General features: G+C 32.3%; 6 protein-coding genes across 13 annotated transcripts; 4 read left to right on the top strand and 2 right to left on the bottom strand.

The window, feature by feature from the left end:
• The first annotated feature begins 5,322 nt into the window (after nt 1–5,322).
• Nucleotides 5,323–12,173, top strand: LOC114880442 (serine/threonine-protein kinase par-1-like). Of its 3 annotated transcripts, none has more exons than XM_029196448.2 (10): nt 5,323–5,638; nt 6,185–6,390; nt 6,471–6,617; nt 6,687–7,007; nt 7,077–7,200; nt 7,277–7,491; nt 7,576–7,721; nt 8,175–8,719; nt 8,807–9,228; nt 10,087–12,173. In XM_029196448.2, the coding sequence occupies exons 2-10, from the start codon at nt 6,271–6,273 to the stop codon at nt 10,219–10,221; spliced, it is 2,175 nt and encodes a 724-aa protein (XP_029052281.1). In that variant the 5' UTR covers nt 5,323–5,638; nt 6,185–6,270; the 3' UTR covers nt 10,222–12,173. The 3 variants fall into 3 exon arrangements, with proteins under 3 accessions (XP_029052281.1, XP_046142130.1, XP_029052280.2); XM_046286174.1 differs by having other exon boundaries at nt 5,324–5,638; nt 10,102–12,173; XM_029196447.2 differs by lacking the exon at nt 5,323–5,638 and adding an exon at nt 5,853–6,083.
• LOC114880446 (39S ribosomal protein L41, mitochondrial) lies at nt 12,022–13,958 on the bottom strand. 3 transcript variants are annotated; one of them, XM_029196456.2, is made up of 3 exons: nt 13,875–13,958; nt 12,837–13,004; nt 12,022–12,763 (listed from the first exon to the last, which is right to left on the bottom strand). In XM_029196456.2, exons 2-3 carry the CDS (start codon nt 12,994–12,996, stop codon nt 12,423–12,425), a joined length of 501 nt encoding a protein of 166 aa, XP_029052289.1. In that variant the 5' UTR covers nt 12,997–13,004; nt 13,875–13,958; the 3' UTR covers nt 12,022–12,422. The 3 variants fall into 3 exon arrangements, with proteins under 3 accessions (XP_029052289.1, XP_029052288.1, XP_029052287.1); XM_029196455.2 differs by lacking the exon at nt 13,875–13,958 and adding an exon at nt 13,228–13,403; XM_029196454.2 differs by lacking the exon at nt 13,875–13,958 and adding an exon at nt 13,134–13,221.
• On the top strand, nt 13,477–16,551 carry LOC114880445 (general transcription factor IIF subunit 2). Of its 2 annotated transcripts, XM_029196452.2 has the most exons (7): nt 13,477–14,044; nt 14,127–14,278; nt 14,349–14,438; nt 14,505–14,629; nt 14,704–14,847; nt 14,917–15,081; nt 16,447–16,551. In XM_029196452.2, exons 1-6 carry the CDS (start codon nt 13,896–13,898, stop codon nt 15,073–15,075), a joined length of 819 nt encoding a protein of 272 aa, XP_029052285.1. In that variant the 5' UTR covers nt 13,477–13,895; the 3' UTR covers nt 15,076–15,081; nt 16,447–16,551. The 2 variants fall into 2 exon arrangements, with proteins under 2 accessions (XP_029052285.1, XP_029052284.1); XM_029196451.2 differs by lacking the exon at nt 16,447–16,551 and having other exon boundaries at nt 14,917–15,516.
• Nucleotides 15,293–18,511, bottom strand: LOC114880444 (mannose-6-phosphate isomerase). 3 transcript variants are annotated; one of them, XM_046286176.1, is made up of 6 exons: nt 18,164–18,511; nt 17,535–17,865; nt 17,157–17,472; nt 16,911–17,078; nt 16,644–16,846; nt 15,293–16,573 (listed from the first exon to the last, which is right to left on the bottom strand). In XM_046286176.1, the coding sequence occupies exons 2-6, from the start codon at nt 17,850–17,852 to the stop codon at nt 16,367–16,369; spliced, it is 1,212 nt and encodes a 403-aa protein (XP_046142132.1). In that variant the 5' UTR covers nt 17,853–17,865; nt 18,164–18,511; the 3' UTR covers nt 15,293–16,366. The 3 variants fall into 3 exon arrangements, with proteins under 3 accessions (XP_046142132.1, XP_029052283.1, XP_046142131.1); XM_029196450.2 differs by having other exon boundaries at nt 18,149–18,510; XM_046286175.1 differs by lacking the exon at nt 18,164–18,511 and adding an exon at nt 18,056–18,127.
• Nucleotides 18,512–18,641: 130 nt separating this feature from the next.
• LOC114880447 (60S ribosomal protein L30) lies at nt 18,642–19,722 on the top strand. Its single transcript, XM_029196457.2, has 4 exons — nt 18,642–18,733; nt 18,828–18,867; nt 19,125–19,270; nt 19,508–19,722. Exons 2-4 carry the CDS (start codon nt 18,847–18,849, stop codon nt 19,683–19,685), a joined length of 345 nt encoding a protein of 114 aa, XP_029052290.1. The 5' UTR covers nt 18,642–18,733; nt 18,828–18,846; the 3' UTR covers nt 19,686–19,722.
• A 40-nt stretch (nt 19,723–19,762) lies between these two features.
• Nucleotides 19,763–21,547, top strand: LOC114880443 (O-glucosyltransferase rumi homolog). The gene is made up of 6 exons (XM_029196449.2): nt 19,763–20,044; nt 20,103–20,274; nt 20,336–20,537; nt 20,610–20,888; nt 20,995–21,227; nt 21,309–21,547. The coding sequence occupies exons 1-6, from the start codon at nt 19,918–19,920 to the stop codon at nt 21,511–21,513; spliced, it is 1,218 nt and encodes a 405-aa protein (XP_029052282.1). The 5' UTR covers nt 19,763–19,917; the 3' UTR covers nt 21,514–21,547.
• Nucleotides 21,548–21,569: the final 22 nt, after the last annotated feature.

Raw genomic sequence — 21,569 nt, 5'->3', positions numbered from 1 at the left:
ATTGTCAAACTATGATAAAAAGTGATAGGAATAAGCATAAACATCATTTTTATCGTTAATCCATGAATAAATAAATTTCAACATCTAAAGAAGTAATCTTTTTTTTATATCAAAGTTTCAATACTTATCATCGAATTGTCGGATTACTGGTAATTCTTATTGATTCTATAAAACCATCATGTATCTAGGTCAAGAAGATATACTCTATTGTAAAAGAAAATTTTCTATTAGACAATTGTTAATTCGTAGTCAAATATTTAATACATTAGCGAAACAAACTTTCTCAACGGGGTTTTTTTCTACTTTAGAAAAGAACCGGTAATCGTTTCTACTTTCCCCATTCGTTGAGTAATTATTTAGATATTCTTATCGCTTAATTATGATAGTCCTTTAAATAAAAACAATTTTACGAAATGAAGAGATCGCATTTAAATTCGATTTACACTTTCGTTTTTTTCGTTACTTAACAACGCTTGTTAGTTGCGCAATTCCGATGAATATCTAGTACTCTAGATGAAGAAAAAATTGTTCTTTAAAGGAAAGAAAAGCAGTAATGAATTCAATTTTCATTTGCTGTTTCACGATGACCTGGTGATTCTTATCAAGTCATCTTAATTATGATACGCGTCCAGCATTCCAATGCAATGGAACTACTTCTGTTTGTAGTGTAAATAAAAAAGTACCGTCCGTTCTTACATAATTATTGACAAATTATTATCTGTCATTAGGTTATGATAAATATTCAGTTAGTTAAGAAAACAATCTTACAAAATAAGGAAATTCCGCGAAGGGGAAAAGAAAAGAAGATATTTAAATTTTCATGTACATAATTGTAGAATTTATTATGAAGTACATAGTTGTACTAATAATTATTAATGTCTGTTCCTATCGCTGGCTGATCAAGTGGATTATCACTATCGTTAGCTAACTTAACAGTAACGATAATAGTATTGGTAATGGCACTGTTAATAGTAACAGTAGTGGTAATAGTAATACTCCTCTCACCTTTCCCACCCCTAAATTTTCTACCTCCAATTAATTTAGAAACGACCGATTCCTAATTAAATTTTAATCAGTTGCTTCCCACTCAACAACCTTTACCATCAACCAACAAAAGCTTCCAAGTAATCCGCCTACAGTTCCATCCAACCATTCCCAAGAAAACCACCCTTCAACCCAAAATATTATCATATCTTTTACCTCGAAATTACCTTCCCAAAAAAAGATGATATCTATATCCAATACCGGAAGAGACGACCCATCCCAAATCATTCCTATACTTTCAAATATATTTTCTCTTCCAGCAGACGTTCGTTGGATATTGTTCCCTAAGAAACGTCCCTTGTTATTTCAGGTTGATTTCAATTCTATTTGCAGATGGCTGGCGAGAACAGAGCGGTGGCATTTCGTAAATTTCACTCGTTTAACCGTATCAGGCAGGCGTCGGCGGAGACACGGAGGGCCGAGGTGACGGAGGCGGTGGACGCGTCTTCCCGACGTTGACGCGATAAAACGCGCCTCAAAGGAGGGCCGGGGAACCTGGTGGGACCCTGGATTGACGTCATTCGATGACGTCAAGCAGGACCGTGCCGAAAGCGAGTAGGAACCACGTTCAAAACCATGCCGAACATCCTTCCTACGTGACCTACTCCACCTACCCCGACCACGATGCAAGAAAAGGATCTATTTATGCATCCCCCTGAACATTCTTATATCGACCGTCTGCCTATTGTTTCGTTAGATCGTCGTTATTTCGCTGGTATACAGGGAATTTTTTCGTTATTGTTTTCCATTGAATTTCTGCGTTACACGTTGCAAAAAACACTAATTAATCATTAACCCTTGGACGGCGGACCTTGGGGAGAGCTCCAATTTTATCTATTATTTTATTTTTCAATTTTAATCTTTCTCGGAGTATAGAAATAGCTTTCAGTCTTGGCACAGGGAAAAAAGTGAGGATAATTACAAAAGAATGGAAAGCGTGATCGTAACAGGCCGGTGAAGAGAAAAAAGATGGAACGTGTGAAAACGAAGGGAAAGTCTTCTTGTGAAACATTTATTTACCGTAAATTAGAAATCTTTGGATTGCAATTGAATCAATGTTAAAGATTAAAGGGAGAAATGAGTTTCAACAGTTATCATTAATGAATGATATCGAATGAAACTATAGGTATATGTCAGCTTTAAGTTTCCTTCACATACGTCACGAGAAAGATCAATCTCTGTAATCCTATTATATCCTGATCCTATTACTAGATGTTGTAATAATCCTAATGACTAGCGTGGTAGACTCGGACTTTCCATCGGTTCAATTACGTACTTATTTCCTTCTACCTTACTATCTTAAGTACATCGTTTCATATTTGCGATTCACCGTTGTGTACGATTTTTGATAACGATATCACTGATTTTTCACCTCTACCTCTGCTATTCCAGACATCTCGAATGACTGCAGACAAGTAAACATCATTCGCTAAGGAATCGTGAAAAAAAAAAGTAGGTCATGGATGAATGACAATAGCAGTGGTATAGAAATAAAGAATAAAACTTTCGAGTAGATGAAACGATGTCGATGAAAAAGATTTGAGGTTTGCATTTCTTTTTTTTGGTACTGTCTAAGTTGCTGACGGTGAATATCATATTCCGAAAATATAATATTCTTTATGGCTGATACTGTTCGGCGTAGTATTTCGGTACCGTTCAAAATAACTTGAAATATACATTTCCATCCAATTTTGTGAAATGACAGGAAAAAGAATATCAGAGATATAAGAATTCCGAATAGTAAAGTTCAAAAATGAATATCTGATAGAAATTTTCATATTTTAATAATTTTAGCCGCGAATAAATAAATACCTACGATTCTACGTATCTCGTATTCTAACGTAAAATCCAACGTCACAAGCGAATAACAATTTATTTGTTTTACAACGTATAAAACATACCGTCAACCTTTGAAAAATCGCACGGTGAAACGCGTCTGACGCACGGAGGTGTTGCTTTCGAAAAATGAAAAAAAAAAAAAAAAGAAAATGAAAACAAAGAGATAGAGGAAAATAAAAAATCTAGCGTACGCACCGGCGCGTCGAACGAAGAAGAGATTCTATGAGAAACAAAAACTATGTCCCGCAACTTAACCGGTCAGAACTTTCTTCCGCAATCGTCACGAGCTTTCGAGTGCATCACAACGTGTTTGGGGTTCGTCTGTTTTAATTATGACGCACTTGGAGCATATTACACGGAGGACGTTCGTGGCATGGTGCCGAAAATACGTGGACGAAAGTCCCGCGATGACGCTCGAAACCGCTCGGGGAAATGCGAGATTACGTTTCGTGTAACATGAATAAATTACATACGTGCGATGTTCAAAAAGTTCTAGGAATTTTACCTACCTCTTTATTCATTTACGTGAAATTTCTTTTTTTTTTTCACGTGCCAAATATTTAGGTCGATGTGCATTGTTAACTAAAATCATAGGGTACGTTTCAGGAATATAGTCACGAGTATAGTCAGACGCAGTGAAAAGATACGAACGGACAATTTTCCTAAGTATTTCATAAATAAACTTTTCAAATTATTGACGTAAAATAGCGAATGAGATAGATGTAATCAATGCGCGATACTTGTACTTATTAGTATTCGAATAAATAATGCATAAAGCTATGATTGTAAAAAAAGATTACTACGCTGTCATCGTAATGAAAATGAGCTTGCCAATTAAGCAATTGCTTCGTCCACTTCCGGTTACAGCAATCTTAAGAAAAATTATTTGAACAGAGTATATGAATATAGTATGATTCTACTATAACTTAATTTGAAAATATTATCTAGACGATCACTTATTAAAGTAATAACTCCATAAATAAAGTCCAATACTACGCTACAATCCAATAAAAAAAAAAAAAATTAGCCGAACGATCGTTCGAGTGGATAAAAACGTATTCGTCGATAACACGTAAATTACCGCTCATTATTTCCATTATTCCTATTATCTACCGTCATTATCTATCGTTATCTAACGTTCCAGTAAGATTTCGCTCATCTTCGATTGTAGGCGTATCTAGCCTCGAATACATATAAATTATTACGGACGTAATAACGTTCGCAAATGTAGAATGCCACCGCGCATGTTAATTTTACAGGCATAACGCTGTTACATCCCTGCGTGGGAAGTTTCTCGTGTAACCTTTGCTTAACACGCGATTCATTCTATTACATATATTTCATTTTATTTGTCCAGCCATTATAACTAGAATAGTTGTAGAAGTATACATAGATAAACAAATGATATTATTATTTACGAATGCTAATCTTCCATATTTATAAAAGAGAAAATTAGACTATGGGAACATAAAGTACATATCAAGGATAGAGAAAGAAAGACGCTGACAATTATAATCTTCTTTTTTTGATATTTTATCAGTCCTGATAACGAACAGTTGAAGGGTAATCGTCGGAAGTGGCCCCTAACCTGCCGCAACAAACGGCGTGCCCAGAGAACGGACCCGATTGGTTGCCTTTTTTCGTTTGTATAATGGTTGCCGCGCCATAAAAAAAGCGCTTGATCTTAACGTGATTCACGAAACAGATATACAGTTTGCATGCTGTTAAAAAGCGCTTACAGTAAAGAAGTCTGGTTTGACGTCAATTCTTTAAAAAAAAAGTTACCAGTATTTACCAGAATTAATTATCTACGACCGTCGATGACGGGGACGATCGTCAAACCGCTGACGACCGTCGAGAAAGAAGTTATCTATATAGATAAGGTGAATTGAAAATAGTGTGTATTTTATGTAATCAAATGGAAAAGTATTTCTAATAACGAGGAATATAAAATACATACTATATAGAATTTATATTGAAAATTCAGTGTATTTAAAGTGATGGTACATTGACTCCGTTGAGCAACTGTAATACGCTTTCTCCTACCCCCGAATTGCACGGTATCTCGTTCAAGCGATGAATCAAATTGTGTTTCTATGTAGTCAGCAATCTTCTGATCAACGTACGTACGTACATCGTATCAACGAAAAAAAAATGACTCGGGAAAAGACGAAAGAGGAGGAAGTCGATCGGTCAACCACGTGGTGGCATACGGGCTATTTGCCTTGCAATTACACCCAGGAACAATTAACGATGAGACGATAGTAGCACGTACGTTGACGTCAATTGTTGAAGATAACGTGCCTGCGCGCGCGCGCGCGTGTACATTTTGTAACCGTGGGGGGAACACGATGATAGTTGGTGGGGAATAACGATGAGAGGGTGGTAGTGACGGTAGTAGTGGTAGTATTCGCTAAGAATGGCTGTGATGTAGATAAGGGACGTAGAGGGAAGAGGAAGTACAGGGGCCGGCGACTCTGGCATAGCAGGGGGGTAGCAACATGGCCGTCGGTCAGTCGGTATCGAACCGTCGTATTGCGCGAAGCTCCTACGACCCCTGTCGTGGGAACGTTACCGTTCCGAAACGAGATTCGGGATCTCGTAAACGTGAAGGACGACTTCTCACCGATGGCATCAGCTCCCCGACCTTACGCACCCGTCGAGGTCGACAGCGCCAACGCGTTTCTTTCGCTTCATAAACGGTTCTACCGGTTCGGAACGTGTTGTACCCGGTAATTCGGGCCCGGGATCGAATGTAAGTTCTAGCGAGTATCTGTCAGCCAGCGTTGCCCGTACACACTTTGCTATATTGCTCCTGTTAATTCTTGGAACCAGTTTAGCAGGGTTCGATGTTCTTGGACTCGGTCTTTTTTTTTTTGCTGCGCTCTTTTTTGTTTCTTTTATCATCTTATCGAGGACTATCGACGGGTATCGATCCTGGACCCGTCGATAGGCAAGAGGTCGTTGTCGATCCATGACGTCAGTCGAGAATACCTATTGTACTTGTTGCAGGAAGCTTTTACACTTTTGTGAGGAAGCTTCCCTTTGCAAAAGCCTCTTCTGATTTTAGTAGTTTTACGCACAATATCTCTGACGTTTTACCTTGTACGCTGCACATATAACGCGCGAGCAGCTCTCGTCGAGAATGTCCTTTCCTAACAACACTATTTCTCAAGAAGCTTTTGAATTTATGTATATATGTATGATTTATTTGTTAATTACAGTATACGAATTCTTTGTGCAATAATTAGATTGCTTAGAAGCATTAAATATTCTAATTATTATTATTTTTTTTTTCCAGTGAGTTTGGATAATTGTAAGGTACAATAAGAAAATAAACAATCATTAAAAAATTTGTTGGCAAACAAATTTATATATTCAGTAAAAATGGATTCTGGTCAAAGCAAGAAACAAATTCGTGTAGGATTTTATGACATTGAAGGAACCATTGGTAAAGGAAACTTTGCAGTGGTAAAATTAGCTAGACACCGTATTACTAAGACAGAGGTAAATATTATTCAACAACACCTGTGCTAACTTTATTTTTATTTAAAATTTAATCAAATTTTCTTTCTCCTTCCTTTTAGGTGGCTATTAAAATAATCGATAAGACTCAGTTAGATCCTACCAATCTTGAGAAAGTTTATAGAGAAGTAGAAATAATGAAGCAATTGGAACATCCGCACATTGTGAAATTATATCAAGTTATGGAAACAAAGAACATGATATACATGGTGCGTTTAAATAATTTCAAAAATGTTTCAGAGATTTAGGAAGCTGGTGTAATTTTGTATTTTCTCTAGGTGTGCGAATACGCAAGCAAAGGTGAAATATTTGACTATATTGCACGATACGGACGAATGGGCGAACCCAGAGCTCGTGCAACATTTGCTCAAATACTTTCTGCGGTTGAATACTGCCATGCAACTGGTGTAGCGCATCGTGATCTTAAAGCTGAAAATTTACTCTTAGATGCTCAGATGAACGTGAAGATTGCTGATTTTGGCTTTAGTAATAGATTTTCTCCTGGAGAAAGGCTAAGTACATGGTGCGGTAGCCCACCTTATGCTGCACCAGAAGTATTCAGAGGAAAGCATTATGCTGGTCCTGAAATTGATGTCTGGGTGAGTAGATTAGTTGGCTGAAAATATTTCTCATCAAGAGTTATATATATCATTATTTTATTTTTGCAGAGTTTAGGTGTTGTATTGTATGTATTAGTATGTGGAGCACTGCCCTTTGATGGATCTACTCTTCAGTCCTTAAGAGATCGCGTTTTGAGTGGAAGATTTAGAATTCCATACTTTATGAGCACAGGTATTTCCCTTTGAGGAGCTAATATTTTTATGAATCTTATTCGAAAAAAGATATATTTTAAATGTTTTTGCTGCAGATTGCGAAAGTTTAATACGTAAAATGTTGGTTTTGGAACCCGCTAAGCGATATACCATTCCACAAATAAAAAGGCACCGCTGGATGGCCGGATCCGCGGACACTGTTTGTTCAATGATTATAACAAGATCATCATCGTCATCCATCCAAGAACCAAACGAGCAAATACTTCGACTTATGCATAGTTTAGGCATAGATATTACACGAACTAGAGAGGTACCTTTACGTGTATTTCTTTGTTTTATCTGGTGCTTGTAATATAATAATAATTATTAATTCAAGATTGTTGTCTTTTAACAGTCATTGAGAAACAGCAGTTATGATCATCATGCTGCTATATATTTCTTACTGTTAGAAAGATTGAAGCAACATCGTATTAGCAGTACAGCGAATAATACCTGCTGGCCTGGTGTTGCAAGAACAAAAGAGGATAAATTCAAATCAAGGTAAATTCATATTAAATATTTACACGGTATTAAGCGTTGCATTAATTTTTATTTAACAAGTGTTTTACTTGACTTCCAATCCTACCAGTCGGAAAAGCTTCTAACAAACGAAATGTTAATCATACGATTTTTATTTACAGCGATAGCTTAGTGGGACATTGATCTTAATTGATGGTGATGCATGTATTGAAGATTTAATCAGGACAGGTTGGGTTGGAAGCACTTTGCTGTGACTTTATTTTTGGTAATTGTGTTATTTTATTTTATTGCTTTCATTTCATTTTAAGTTATACCAATTTTTGTTACATTATAATTTACAATTTTATATATTTGAAAAAGTAGTAACGATCGATACAGCAAATATGAGACGCAAAAATCACCTGTTCGTCGCTACAGTAAACCGTTGTCGCAGGGAACATTGTGTGTAAGATATCTCCTGTATTTTCCTTCTAGAACAAGAGAAGATGCAACTCGAGGGGGAAAAAGGTTTAGCTCGACAAGTTCTTCGACCGATGAAGGATGTTGTAGCGCGGAAGGTGATTTAGAAGAAGGTCCAAGTGGCGATGAATTAAGGGAAGCTCAAATTAAACTCGAAGAACATAGACTAGGCCTAGATCATGATATCAGTCAACGAATTGACAGTCAGATAGTCAATCGAAGATTAAGCGATTATCAACAACATTTTGATACCCCACTTATGGATTCTATTGATCCTCCCAGTCGAACAACATTATTTATCGCGGGTGGTAGCGGTAGTTCATCGTCCGAGCTTTTTGAGTCTAGTTTTGACTCTGGTTGCCCACCGGATTACTCAGGGGCAAATTCGTTCACGAGTAGCTTACCTTCTTGCACACCTCCACCGCCTATGAGCCCATCGCCGATAACCGGTCGAATATCAAGAGTTTCTCAAGGGCGTAGAGCCTCCGACGGTGGACCTAGATTGTTATTTTATCAACAAGGCGGTGGTGATAGACCAGCGAAGCAACGAAGTATTCAAGGTATTGAAAATATAAATGAAACACTCGATCGTACAAATGTTTTTACCATAAGGTATTAACAACTGTCCTGTGTTTTGTTTGTAATAGATTCGGGTAAAGCTAGAGGCCATTTAGATCTTGTTCATTTGAGACCACCGTCTACACCGCCAGAGAATCAACCACAATTCAAAATTCGAGGAGACTCCAGTACACAATTACAATTGCTGGTTCAACAACGTATGTTACAGCAAAAACGTAACTTATATCATAGACATAGAGGTGGAGGAAGTCCAACCCCGCTACCTGTATCAACAAGTACTACGAGTAGACGCACTGAGCATGTACCTCGACAGGACAGTTACAAATTAGCTCAAAGAACACAAATCTTACCACCTTTATCTCAGGGACACGTTGATAGAGACTTTGTTGATAGAGAAAGAAAACGAGACGAAGAAAGATGGAAAAGTCTGCCATCTCGACTAGCAGCAGATTGTCAGTTGGCAGAAAGGACATTGCTGTGGAGCCAACAGGTAATTCTATAAATAGAAATTTCAAAAAATCGTTCGGATTAAACTGCCTAATAAAAAAAAAAAGTTATCGGGCTGGCATAAAAGAACGCAAAATAAAACTCGTTGGTATCTGTCCAATGATCATGACGTCATTGTTCTTTTTGGAACAAATTTAAGTCGTGCCAAAATTGTGAACTCAATATAGAGTATTATGTTACCGTTCCTTTTATAATGTTAACATTGTTGTGGGCGTGTATCATGTCCACAACGATGTATCGATGTACATATTATTATTAGTATTGTTTACTACATTAGCGACTAGACGTTACTTGTGATACGAGAGCACAATTATTTGTGTTTAGATGCAAATAAACAATTATTTTTCTTTAATTTGGCAATTCATTGTTCACTCTAATTTGCCTTACGTCGTGCATGTACCAATCCTCTACTGAATATGAATGTACAGTTAACAAAAAGAAAAAAAAAAGGATCTTTATTTTTAAGAATTGCACTGCTGTTTATACGTTGTTACATATATATGCGCCTGAAATAACAAAAAGAATTTGTTTTGATAACTGTGCAATGTAATTTTAAATAGTTACTTCTTTGCCTGTTAAATACACAATAGGACAATAACACCAGTTTATGCACTGATACACCAACAACAATTCCAAATAAACTCTTATCATGTATTAGCACAATTACGATATGAAAGAGCCCCCAAACAATACAATGTTAAGCTTGAAAAATGCATATGATTTGTAGCACTTTTCCGTTATTTAGCTTCCTAGATTTTATTTTTTTAATAGTTTATATAATAAAGATATATATATATATATTGAATAGAAAAATTATATACAAAATGTAAATAATTTAAAGAAGAAAATATATCAGGTGGGCCTTAGTGGAGGAGCATCATATTTGCCACCTGGCAGTGTAGGTGGCTTTTTATGGCCCACTGGAAGCAACCCTCACTCAACCATCTTCGAAAACGTTGGAGATCCAATGGAATGAACATCTACCTTGTTGTAATTTTAGTATTGGAGATTTTGAGTCTGAAAGGCTAGATTAGATACATAAAAAAAAAAAAAAAATACAATAAGCAGTATTGCCTTCCTAGTCTTTCCATATCAGTATTTTTATTTATATAATTATGTATTTTATTATATGTATTTTCTAAGTATCCAATAACAATGTTGTATACATTTCTTTGTAGAACAATTTCCTCCATGGTACTCTAGCTTTCATACACAAAATCTTTGATTAAATGGAAGGTACATGTTACTAAATGCCAAAGATTTATTCCTTTTGAATAATCTTCTTTTCTTCTGAAACGTCTGCTTGAAAAACATTCATATCTTGTCATATGTATTTATACAATCATATAACTTCATTCATAGGAAAGTTACATGTATCAAATATATACATATGTATACATAACGAAAATGTACTGTTATTAAAAAATCTTTGTCGTGTAGTAACATGTGCACCTGCCTTATTGATTGGCTGATTTTATCAGTCAAATATCCAATTATATCATAGACTGATAATTAACAAGAGGAAACACCAACCAAATTTATATTCATGAGCAAGTGGCATATGTCTTGCTTTACAATGGATATGTTTAATTGGAAGTACAACATGTATACTTGTGCATACATGAATGATAATTAATGAAGAACGTTTTTGGTGTGCTTCCTGAATACACTTCATTAAATAATAACAATGTTTTGTTCTCACATTGTCAATGTTAATTTTATTTTCATTTAAAACAAATAAGTCTTACCAAATAAAAGATAGAAAAAAAATGGATTATCTAACTTTAAAGCACGGTATTGCAATTATGATACAAGAGATGCAGGTATGATAATCTCTGCAAGAAGAGCGGAAATGTTACTTTAAATTAGATGCAAGAACTATGCCACTTATGCTTTTTTATGCAATTAAACGAAGAGTGGAGTTAAAAAATGAAAGAAACTACGTTAAAGTTTTTTGTTACACGTTTTTATTGGCAACTATTCCAATATTGTTGTACAAAACCAGATGTTTCATTAGACTCCACTCTTCATTATGATCGTTATAGCGAACTAAGAAATGATACAAACAATAAATAGTGATAATTAGTAGCTGCTGTTCAAAGAAATAAAAAAGAAAAGTGCTGCATTCTGCACAGATGTTTAATTAAAATTGTTGTATACATATGATCTTAAACGAGTAGTAATTGTTTGTATTAAAAATTAGATATTTTGTATAATTTTTATTTATTGCAGAAAATACAAATTATTTCAACTGTTTATAGGATATTCTTTTATTCAAAAACTGAACGATTCTACTTCGTGAAGTTCTTATACTATTAAATAGAAAAAAAGGAAAAATCAGTAATAAAGAAAATGCATAGAACCGAAAAAAAATGTTTTTACATTTGTATACGAATACAGCACTTTTTAAAGCAAATATATATTAGATTCTGGTAGTCTAGTCAGTAGAAAGCAATACCGGCCGCGCACAACTGACAACGACTTTAATATTCAAATTTTCCGCAATTTTTTACCCAACAAAACAATCAAACTTCGCTCAAAAAATCTTTTGATAAGTGAGAAAAAAAGTAGCTGTTAAGTTAGCATAATCTTGTCTCGGCAAATTGTTCTTAAAAAGACAGTTCAATTAAAAATACCGCAGGAATTGAAAATCGGTTTTGAACACTGCTGCGCATCATCATCTATATTCTTTTTTCAATGAATGCAAAATTGCATTAAATAAACATTATTTATTAACGTGGAACATTGATTTACTTCAACGATATATACCAATAAATTTCGCGAAACTGTTTTTATTAATAACAATAATGATTTTTGTAACAATTACATGACGGAATTATTGTTGGCCACATACTGCAATGCGTGCAACTACTTTGTAAAGTAATTATTTACTATCAGATAGTGACGTGTTAAACAAATATTGTACAATAATCGGATAATACAAATAACAATAAATAAATTGCAGTTCAAATGAAGGATTTTCTACTAAATGAAACATGATCATCTCGAAGTCATGTATGATGGTAAATAATTATTATTTAAAATCGCAAAAATATCAACAACTGTATTAATTGCGCGTATGAACATATTGAATAAAATCATATGCAGACTGCAAAACTGGTGCTGTCTATTGTTGCTTTACTTTATATTTTTTTCATTATAAATATCTAATACAATTCAAGGTTCTTCTTTAGTAGGTGTAAATATATCTGTGCCAGTTTTTTCAGCTCTAAGCCTAGCTTCTTCAGGTGTTAATTTTTCATATTCACTAGGATTCAATGGTTCACCATCTTTATTTAATTGGTTATTTTTATAATCCTGTTTAATTTTTTCAGCATATACGAAATTGAATAAGTCTTTGGCAGTGAATTCGCGCTGTTTAACATCCATACATTTATAAGAAACATATGGCTTTAGATTAAAATTTTTCATAGAAGGAACAACAAGCTCTGGTATCATTTCTGGTATGTTAACCCATTCATTACTTATTCTTTTTCCTGTTAGTCTTGTTCCTCTTCCTGAAAACATTTTTTAAATAAAATATAAACTGCTGGTTACCTTTATTTCAGTGATACAATTAGAAATACTTACTATCAATTGGAATATCAGAATCTGGATTTTTGGCTTGCTCTTGTTTAAATAGTCGATTACCTCGTTTATTATATAACTGTATCATTCGAAAATTTCGTTTACCATGACGAACAGACGAGGTTGAAATTTGTCGGCTTATAATCATACATGTGGATGCCATTACAGTATCTATATACAAAAATAATTACATTTTATTTCAATAAAATTTGATAGTAAGGTTATGGTATGTAACGAATATACTCGATAGATCTATTTTCAATTTTTGAAAATAAATTTCACTTAATTAATATTACATACTAATAGTTTAGAAGTATTACTATGTATCAACAATTAGTTCTCAATAATTCAATTGCTTATTGAACACATAAAGTATACGTATTACGCATCATACCTTCACAAAGGTTACCAAGTTTAAAGTATTAATTAGAATATATGCTTTCAGTGGATAATAATTAACGTATTATTCAATGAATTATTATTAAAAGTTAATAAGGGACCTATAAAAACAATAACTTATTAATATCATGTAAATATTTTATTGCATCTTAAAACCCTTATCGCATGAAACAATAAGTTATTGCTAGACGATTAAATTAAAAATATAAGCAACAATGCTTACTGTATTAAAGTTTTAATATTTATTTCAATTCCGTATTACAAACATAGGATAATTAAACAATTAGTTATAATATTTATTTTGAATTCTAAGTTCAAGTCCCTGTCGTACAGCATCTGCTTCTGATAGTATATAATACTGTCTTAACTATTCATAATCATTGCTCTAAACCATTACTGAATAAAAAAATATAATTATTTTTTTACAGCACAGTAGATAAGTTCTTATAATTTATGAAGTAATAAATATTATTTTAACTGATACAATCTTTATTTAAATGGTTTTTTATTAAACTAGAATAATCAGAACTTGATACTATTTATATGTTTGTGAAATATATATTTGTACATACAAAGATTTACGAAATATAAACGTATCGAGCGTTATTCGTAGTATAATTTTATTTATCTTGCGATACATACCTTGTTTCTAAAAAAGTAATTATGTCAGGAACTGCTCCGCATACGGAAAAAGAATTAGATTTAAGTAATGCCGGCCGAGGTGTATGGCTTGTCAAAGTACCTAAATACATAGCAAATAAATGGGAAAAAGCACCTGGCAATATAGAAGTTGGAAAATTAAAAATAACGAAGTAGGTTTCCTTCAATTTTGTGTCTGTTTCAATACTGTAATTTTATGAAAATATATATATTATACTTTGAATATGTTATTAGAAATCCTGGTCAAAAAGCAGAAGTATCTCTCAGATTATCTGAAGCTGTATTAGCATTAAAAGAGCCAGGAGAAGAAGAAATTCCAAAACAACATAGATTAGATGTTACAACAGTGACAAAACAAATGTTGGGTGTATTTTCTCATGTTACACGTAAGTCACAATTAATTATTGCATCAACCATTTGATTAATTACTGTTTTACAAATGTGATTTTTCTATAGCATCAAGTAGTTCGGATTCTATTGTCCCTGAAACTGAGAAACTTTACATGGAAGGTAGAATTGTACAAAAATTGGAATGTAGACCGTATGGTAAGGAGTTCATTATAAAACATTTAAAAATCTAACATAATATTCATATATTTGCATTATTTTCAGCTGATAATTGTTATATGAAGTTGAAACTACAGAGTATTAAGAGAGCTTCTGTGCCTCAGAGACAGGTTCAACAATTAGATAGGGTAGTTCAAAATTATAAGCCTGTTTCTGATCACAAACATAATGTAAGTACTTTATTAAGAAATGTAAAATCAAAGTACATTACTTTAACATACACTAATGTTTATGTATCTTGCAGATTGAATATGCAGAAAAGAAGAAGGCCGAGGGTAAGAAGATGAGAGAAGATAAGAACACAGTATTAGATATGTTGTTTGCTGCATTTGAGAAACATCAGTATTATAACATAAGAGATCTTGTGAAAATTACAAGACAACCTATTGTAAGTACATGTATCCACTTTTAAATATCTAATTACATACACAACTTCTAATTTTGTTCATTTTATTAGGTGTACTTAAAAGAAATATTGAATGAGGTTTGTAATTATAATCTAAAAAATCCTCATAGAAACATGTGGGAGTTAAAACCGGAATACCGGCATTATAAAGACGAAGAAAAATCTTCCGAAAATGCTCAGAAAAAAGATGATGAATCAGACGACGATTAATTCATGGTATTCGTATATCATTTTTATTTAGTTTTCATTTATTTAAAGTGAAGTTAAAAGTAAAATACAATATCTTAAACTTAAGGCTGTGCAACATAAACATAACTTTGACAATTTTTTAAATATTGTACATTTATGTTCTTATTAAGAAGGGAACAAGGTAATTAAATTATTCTTCTATTTTTTGACTAAACACGATTAATAATTAAATTAATTATTTCTATTATACTACAATTAAAAATTTTTTATTATGATATAAATTGCTAGTACATAAAATAAAATTGTAATCCTGTAAAGTAAATGTTTATACTCTATATATATAAAAAAAGATGCATTGCATTATTAAAGTACAATAGTTGTTACACGAATTTTAGCTATTTCTAATCCTGTAAATAAAAGGCACTATGTGTTGTTACACACATTAAAATATTTTAAAAATTATTTTTATTCTTGTTTACTATCTTACATACAATAGAAATAAAAACAACGTTTCTAGTTTTCCATAAATAAAAACATTATGGAATGATAACTTTAAATGCTATTTAAATGGCTTAAGTTTTACGTTTTTTTTGCTATGTAGTACCATAAAATGAGAATCCACGACTTAATACAATCTGTTTGCACGTATAATAATAGTTAACATAACCTGACTAGAGTTGATTGCACATTAAATTTTGTTACTGCATTGGAATGAACAATAAAATTGTGTCTTTTCTGTATCATTATAAATAATACAAATATAAAAATACATGTTTTGACACAAGAAATGCATAAGTACATTACTGTATAAGTTGGTATACCTTTCTGAAATAGGATAGTAATCTAAAGAAAGGAAAATGATTATTTTTTATAATATAAACAAATACTATTTAACATCAATAATATTGACTGAAAATCAAAATGCATTATAATACGTGTATGGCAGGAATTGTAAATGGTAAATGCTTCCAATATAACTGAAACATGTTCGTAATTTTTATACATCCATGCATTAATATTGGAAACATGATGTATAGACACATCAACTCTACTTCCTAGTATCCGATATAAACTATGGAATGTTTCTATTCTATTAAAACGAAGAATAGTAAATAACATTTCTCAACCTTTAGTTTCAACTATAACTACTGATAAAATTCAAAGATCAAAGATTTAACAGCTTTAGCTTTAGTCTAAAAAGCATTCAAAAGTGCAATAATACTTTGTGCGTGCAATTTTACCGTTTATCACACTTTTTCTTCCGAATACTCTAAAGTTACCCTTGGAATAAATTTAATATTCCAAAGTTACCTTAAACGTTTACAAATGCTTGAAACATTAACATCGGATGACAACCGCATAAAACTTTAATTCCGATTTCTTCATTTGCAGCAATAAATATAACAGATCCCCGATAAAGAATTTTCGACGATGAAATTTCTCCTTTACCGTTTATAATGATTAAAATACTAGCTGTACTCCTCGGAATTATATTATACGAAGATCTTCCAGGAGGTATCTAAAATGTATTATCATTTTTACATTATCAGTAACTAAGTTATGAAAAACATTTTAGTAAGAAAACCTACTGTAATTTTGGCAACTGCAAAATCTGATACGGGAGGACGAAATACTTCAGTACATTCGTCCTCGCGAGAAGGTTGAAATTTTTTTGCAGAAATTGGTTCACAATTATATGTTAACATTTCAATTAATGTTGGCACATCTTTTAATTTTTGAGTCAACCCGGAACGCACTACGTTGTCAGAACATGCCATACATTCAATGCAATCTGTAAACATATTTTTCAAACTTATAATATAGTATATTATACATATGTGTCTTAATAAACTTACCACCAGAAAGATATGCATGTGGTTCATTTGGTCCAAGGTATATAGCCTCACCAGGCTGCATTGTTACAAAATTAAAAAAATAAATGCCAAAACATCCTACATCTGCAGGGTAATCTAAGTACAGTCTTTCTAGTAAACTGGCATGTAAAGTTTGTCTTAATGACTCATCTAAAAAGTTTTTTGTTTTTTAATTTAAAACATTGCATTTACTATTATTATAAATATTTATTTCTCAATAAAATTTACCTAAATTAGATAATCTATCAAGTAATTTTCTAAGTTGCAGTGCTATCAAACCAGGATCACAAGTCATTAGACTATGGAAACATGTTTTCAAAGCCTTGCTAATACCAGTTTCATCTATTGTCATAAATTTAAGTACTTTATCTTCTCCTATCACAGCACGTAATTCTGGAAGAATTTTTAAAAACTCTTTTATCTCTCTAATTGGACGGAAACCACAGAGAGCCTCAAATGGTGTTAATGCTATTGCAAGCTCAGGTTTATGATTTGCATCTTTGTAAATAGTAGGATACTGTTGATGCAACTCTATTGCTTTTTCCTGAAACAATATTTAACGTTGCACTGCAGAACAGAAATAGAACAAGTAAATATTTAATATACCTTATTTGGATGTGCCTGAATTGATAATGCTTTATTCACAGATAATACTTTAAAAAGGAATGGTAGTTGTTGGCTAAATATTTTTAGAGTATCACTGCCTAATACTTCACTATTTTGTTTTATATATTCCTCTAAAGATATATTTGAGTCTTTCATGAATGAAGGGCCATTGGGATGTGTACCCATCCATAATTCGGCGTATGGTTTTTTTTCATCTAATACAAAATCTGAATTGGCAGATTTCATTAAAGTTGCAACTGTACTATCGATACCATGTTTTCCCCAATCATAAGTCTGTACTTTACATTTAAGTTCCATGTTATAAATATTTCTAAAACAGAATAACACTGATCATTATTAAATTCTTTAATTTTGCAAAAAATTATGAGTTTTTAGAGAAAAATCTTCTGCTTGTCAACTTTTATTTTCTAATAGTATCATTACATATGTTTCCTGTTAAAACGTTTGATTTTATTATGTAAAAAATAAAAACATATGCTTATAAATGTTTATAATATTACCTATAAATAACAAACGTCGGCGTATTTAAAGAACGAACGGTTTGATAAAGTTTATATAAACAATAGAGCTGATAAAACAAAATGTATACGTACAAATATGATTATTACCAGGTGTCTTGATAACGTCAATATTTCGCTCACATCTGTTATCATATTTACAGAACAATGTTCTGATTTCACTCTCTCATTTCCTTTTTCGAGCGTTTCTCATTGATCGTATTGATTTTCTAAGACATTTTTACGCTGAAACATATTTTATTCTACGCCCTTTCATTCATTTTATAAATAAGACGAATCCGACTATTCATAATTTCCATTGTATTTCAAAATTACAAGATTTGATTACAGTCATAAAGGTTGTATTCATAAAACTATAGGTAAAAAGAAGTTGAATAATGAATAAAGGATTAGGAACAATTTTATCATTTAATTCAATAGCAAAAAATTGTATACATCCAATGATTAGATAAATCATACAGAAATCATTATTTTTTATTTGATATAGTATAATAAATACATAAATATGTTTCGTAGCAATCTCGAAATCGAAATCGGAATCGAATTTGAGCTCGAACTCGAACTCGAACTCGAACTCGAACACGAATAACTTCCGGTAGAAGAGTTTAACTAACCTTTCTTACATTTGCCGTGTTCGGTGGCACTAGGCTTGGTGTAAAGGTATTACAATTATATTTGAATATTTATTACTAATTCTTTATAAAACTATAAAAAAGCATTGATAATTGTGCATAATTATTTGTTTTTGTTATAGGTTTTATTAAACAGTAAAAATGGTTGCCCAAAAGAAACAGGTAAATACTTTTTCCAAAGCCACATGGTAGTCTTCATTTAAGACAATATTAAACGTAATTTTTATTTACTTCCATGTATATAATAACGTGTAAATGCCCGTGTTAAGACACATTTTTATTTATTTATACTTTTAAGTCAAAAGAAATGTATTTAAAAAAAATCTTTATAGTATTTTCTTTATGGAGGTTAGACTGCTCTTTGTATAAACTTAGGATTCTTATTTATATGAAATCTCTTTGGTTCTTTGTTTAAACAGAAAAAGTCCCAGGAGGGTATCAATACCAGACTAGCTCTGGTTATGAAATCAGGAAAATATGTCCTAGGCTACAAGCAGACACTGAAATCCCTTCGCCAAGGAAAAGCTAAATTAGTCATCATTGCCAATAACACTCCTCCATTAAGGTGAGACTGAGATGTAGTACTCCTTCAGTACCTATAAATCAATATGAAAATTATCAATCAGTGTTAAATAAGATCAGTCAGAAAAATTATAAGATTTATAATTTTCATATTGATTTACATATTTGTAGTAGGAGTTCTACGGAGTAGTCTCACGTCTCTGCTTGTAAGTGCAGAGACAATACATATAAGAAATTGGAAACTTAAAATTCATAAATTTTTATTTTCTTCTGATAACAGGAAATCAGAGATAGAATATTATGCTATGCTGGCGAAGACTGGTGTACATCATTATGTTGGAAACAATATAGAATTGGGTACTGCTTGCGGAAAATATTTCCGAGTATGTACCCTTTCTATTACAGATCCAGGAAATTCTGATATTATCAAATCTATGCCGCTTGGTGAACAACCATAGATATATATTTTTTATTTAATAAAATTTTAAAGAAAAATTCTTGCATTTATCCTTATACCCTAACCTTAATTTAATTACAATGAGCGATAATAGTTTCCTGATCAGTATCGTATCATGAACGAATACTGTGTAATTTGTAAAGTAGATGTCACTAGTTTCACCTGACCACTTTTAAGCGCGAGGACTCGTGGTTATGATACTCAGGATTTGTTTTCTTATTTATAATTAAAATATGTCATTAATTAGTTATATATCATTTATAATTTTTTTTTGTATCGCTTATTGTGAGGAACAATATTGTCCTATCGATAATGTTGAAGGTTGCACTACTAAAAAAGAAACTAATAACTATAAAAAAGGTACTTATAAACATAATGTTCAAAAATGATGATTTTTCTAATACTGTCCTTTTTTCAGGTTCAGATGCACAATACGATAAATACCATCATATAATTGAAGAAACAAATGAAAATTATCAATCTTGCAATAATACTAACAATGTATGTTTTAAACATGTTATTATACATGATTTGAAACCTTTTAAAGAAAAAGGTATAAACAAAAATTTAATAGATGCTGCAAAAGCTAGGTATGTGTATTAATGTCAAGTGTGATAAATTCTGTTAATTGAAATGTGATATAATTTTTAGAGGAACATTTTATCAAATAGTAGAGGGAAAGGTATATAGGCAGAAAGATTGTATGTTTCCATCAAGATGTGGTGGAGTAGAGCACTTTCTTTTAAAATTAGCTCCTAAATTACCAGATATGGATTTAGTCATAAATGTGAGAGATTATCCTCAATCAAACAAATATTTTGGTGGCCCACTACCTGTGTTTTCGTTCAGTAAGGTAAACAATTTAAATTTGTAAAATTCTATATTTTATTTGTGAAAAATTTTTGAGTATTGTAAATTATTATAGACACCACAATATTATGACATTACATATCCAGCATGGTCATTTTGGGAAGGTGGTCCTGCAATTTCTTTATATCCCCGCGGCCTTGGAAGATGGGATGAACACCGTGTATCTTTAGACAAAGCCAGTAGAAGTATACCATGGGAAAAGAAAGAGAATAAAGCATTTTTCAGAGGTTCTAGAACGAGTTCAGAGCGTGATAATTTGGTGCTATTAAGCCGCAAAAAACCTGATTTAATAGATGCTCAGTATACAAAAAATCAAGCATGGAAGTCTGATGAAGTAACAAAGCTTTAATATTTATATTTACGCTGGTTTCTCGCTTTTGAAGCGAGGAACCAGCGTACATGGGTATATACTGGAAGAATAATGTTATGTTTTATTACAGGACACATTGCATGTACCTCCAGCTTCAGAAGTTTCTTTGGAAGCTCACTGTAAATATAAATACTTATTCAATTACCGAGGTGTTGCAGCATCATTCAGGCACAAACATTTATTTTTGTGTAGATCTCTAGTATTTCATGTTGGGGACGAATGGACTGAATTTTATTACGAAGCAATGATTCCTTGGATTCATTACATACCTGTTCCTAAAGATGCTGATCAAACAGTATTAGAGTAAGATCTTATCCATTTTTACTGTTACATATAATATATTTTATAGAGCATAGTAATTTTCATATCTCTTGATGCATACAGAGAGTTGATACAATTTGCAATCGATAATGACGAATTGTCAAAAAAGATTGCCGACCATGGACGGGATTTTATATGGAATAATTTGAAGATGACTGATATCACACAGTTCTGGAAAAAGCTTCTTGAAAGGTATTCTAAACTTTTAACGTATAAAGTTACCTTAGATAAAACTTTAATTAAAATTGAAAAAAAGAAACGATCTTAATAATTAGTACATTTATTTAATATAAATAATTTTATGCACTTTTTTTTTATTAAAAT

Source organism: Osmia bicornis, chromosome 6 (genome assembly GCF_907164935.1).
Source record: "Osmia bicornis bicornis chromosome 6, iOsmBic2.1, whole genome shotgun sequence".
In the NCBI taxonomy this organism is placed as follows: Eukaryota; Metazoa; Arthropoda; class Insecta; order Hymenoptera; family Megachilidae; genus Osmia; species Osmia bicornis.
This window is presented reverse-complemented; position numbering and strand designations above follow the sequence as displayed.

Bases quoted from the DNA above. Each gene is read 5' to 3' on its own strand.
- LOC114880442 (XM_029196448.2), top strand. From the start codon at position 6,271: ATGGATTCTGGTCAAAGCAAGAAACAAATTCGTGTAGGATTTTATGAC. The intron at 7,008-7,076 runs GTGAGTAGATTA...TTATTTTTGCAG, and splicing joins GTCCTGAAATTGATGTCTGG to AGTTTAGGTGTTGTATTGTA. The intron at 8,720-8,806 runs GTATTGAAAATA...TGTTTGTAATAG, and splicing joins GAAGCAACGAAGTATTCAAG to ATTCGGGTAAAGCTAGAGGC.
- LOC114880446 (XM_029196456.2), bottom strand. From the start codon at position 12,996: ATGGCATCCACATGTATGATTATAAGCCGACAAATTTCAACCTCGTCT. The intron at 12,764-12,836 runs GTAAGTATTTCT...AAATGTTTTCAG, and splicing joins TTCTGATATTCCAATTGATA to GAAGAGGAACAAGACTAACA.
- LOC114880447 (XM_029196457.2), top strand. From the start codon at position 18,847: ATGGTTGCCCAAAAGAAACAG. The intron at 18,868-19,124 runs GTAAATACTTTT...TTGTTTAAACAG, and splicing joins TGGTTGCCCAAAAGAAACAG to AAAAAGTCCCAGGAGGGTAT. The intron at 19,271-19,507 runs GTGAGACTGAGA...TTCTGATAACAG, and splicing joins AATAACACTCCTCCATTAAG to GAAATCAGAGATAGAATATT.
- LOC114880443 (XM_029196449.2), top strand. From the start codon at position 19,918: ATGTCATTAATTAGTTATATATCATTTATAATTTTTTTTTGTATCGCT. The intron at 20,275-20,335 runs GTATGTGTATTA...TATAATTTTTAG, and splicing joins ATAGATGCTGCAAAAGCTAG to AGGAACATTTTATCAAATAG. The intron at 20,538-20,609 runs GTAAACAATTTA...AAATTATTATAG, and splicing joins CTGTGTTTTCGTTCAGTAAG to ACACCACAATATTATGACAT.
- LOC114880445 (XM_029196452.2), top strand. From the start codon at position 13,896: ATGTCAGGAACTGCTCCGCATACGGAAAAAGAATTAGATTTAAGTAAT. The intron at 14,439-14,504 runs GTAAGGAGTTCA...CATTATTTTCAG, and splicing joins ATTGGAATGTAGACCGTATG to CTGATAATTGTTATATGAAG. The intron at 14,630-14,703 runs GTAAGTACTTTA...TGTATCTTGCAG, and splicing joins TTTCTGATCACAAACATAAT to ATTGAATATGCAGAAAAGAA.
- LOC114880444 (XM_046286176.1), bottom strand. From the start codon at position 17,852: ATGGAACTTAAATGTAAAGTACAGACTTATGATTGGGGAAAACATGGT. The intron at 16,847-16,910 runs GTAAGTTTATTA...ATATGTTTACAG, and splicing joins ACATGCATATCTTTCTGGTG to ATTGCATTGAATGTATGGCA. The intron at 16,574-16,643 runs GTAGGTTTTCTT...AATACATTTTAG, and splicing joins TTGCAGTTGCCAAAATTACA to ATACCTCCTGGAAGATCTTC.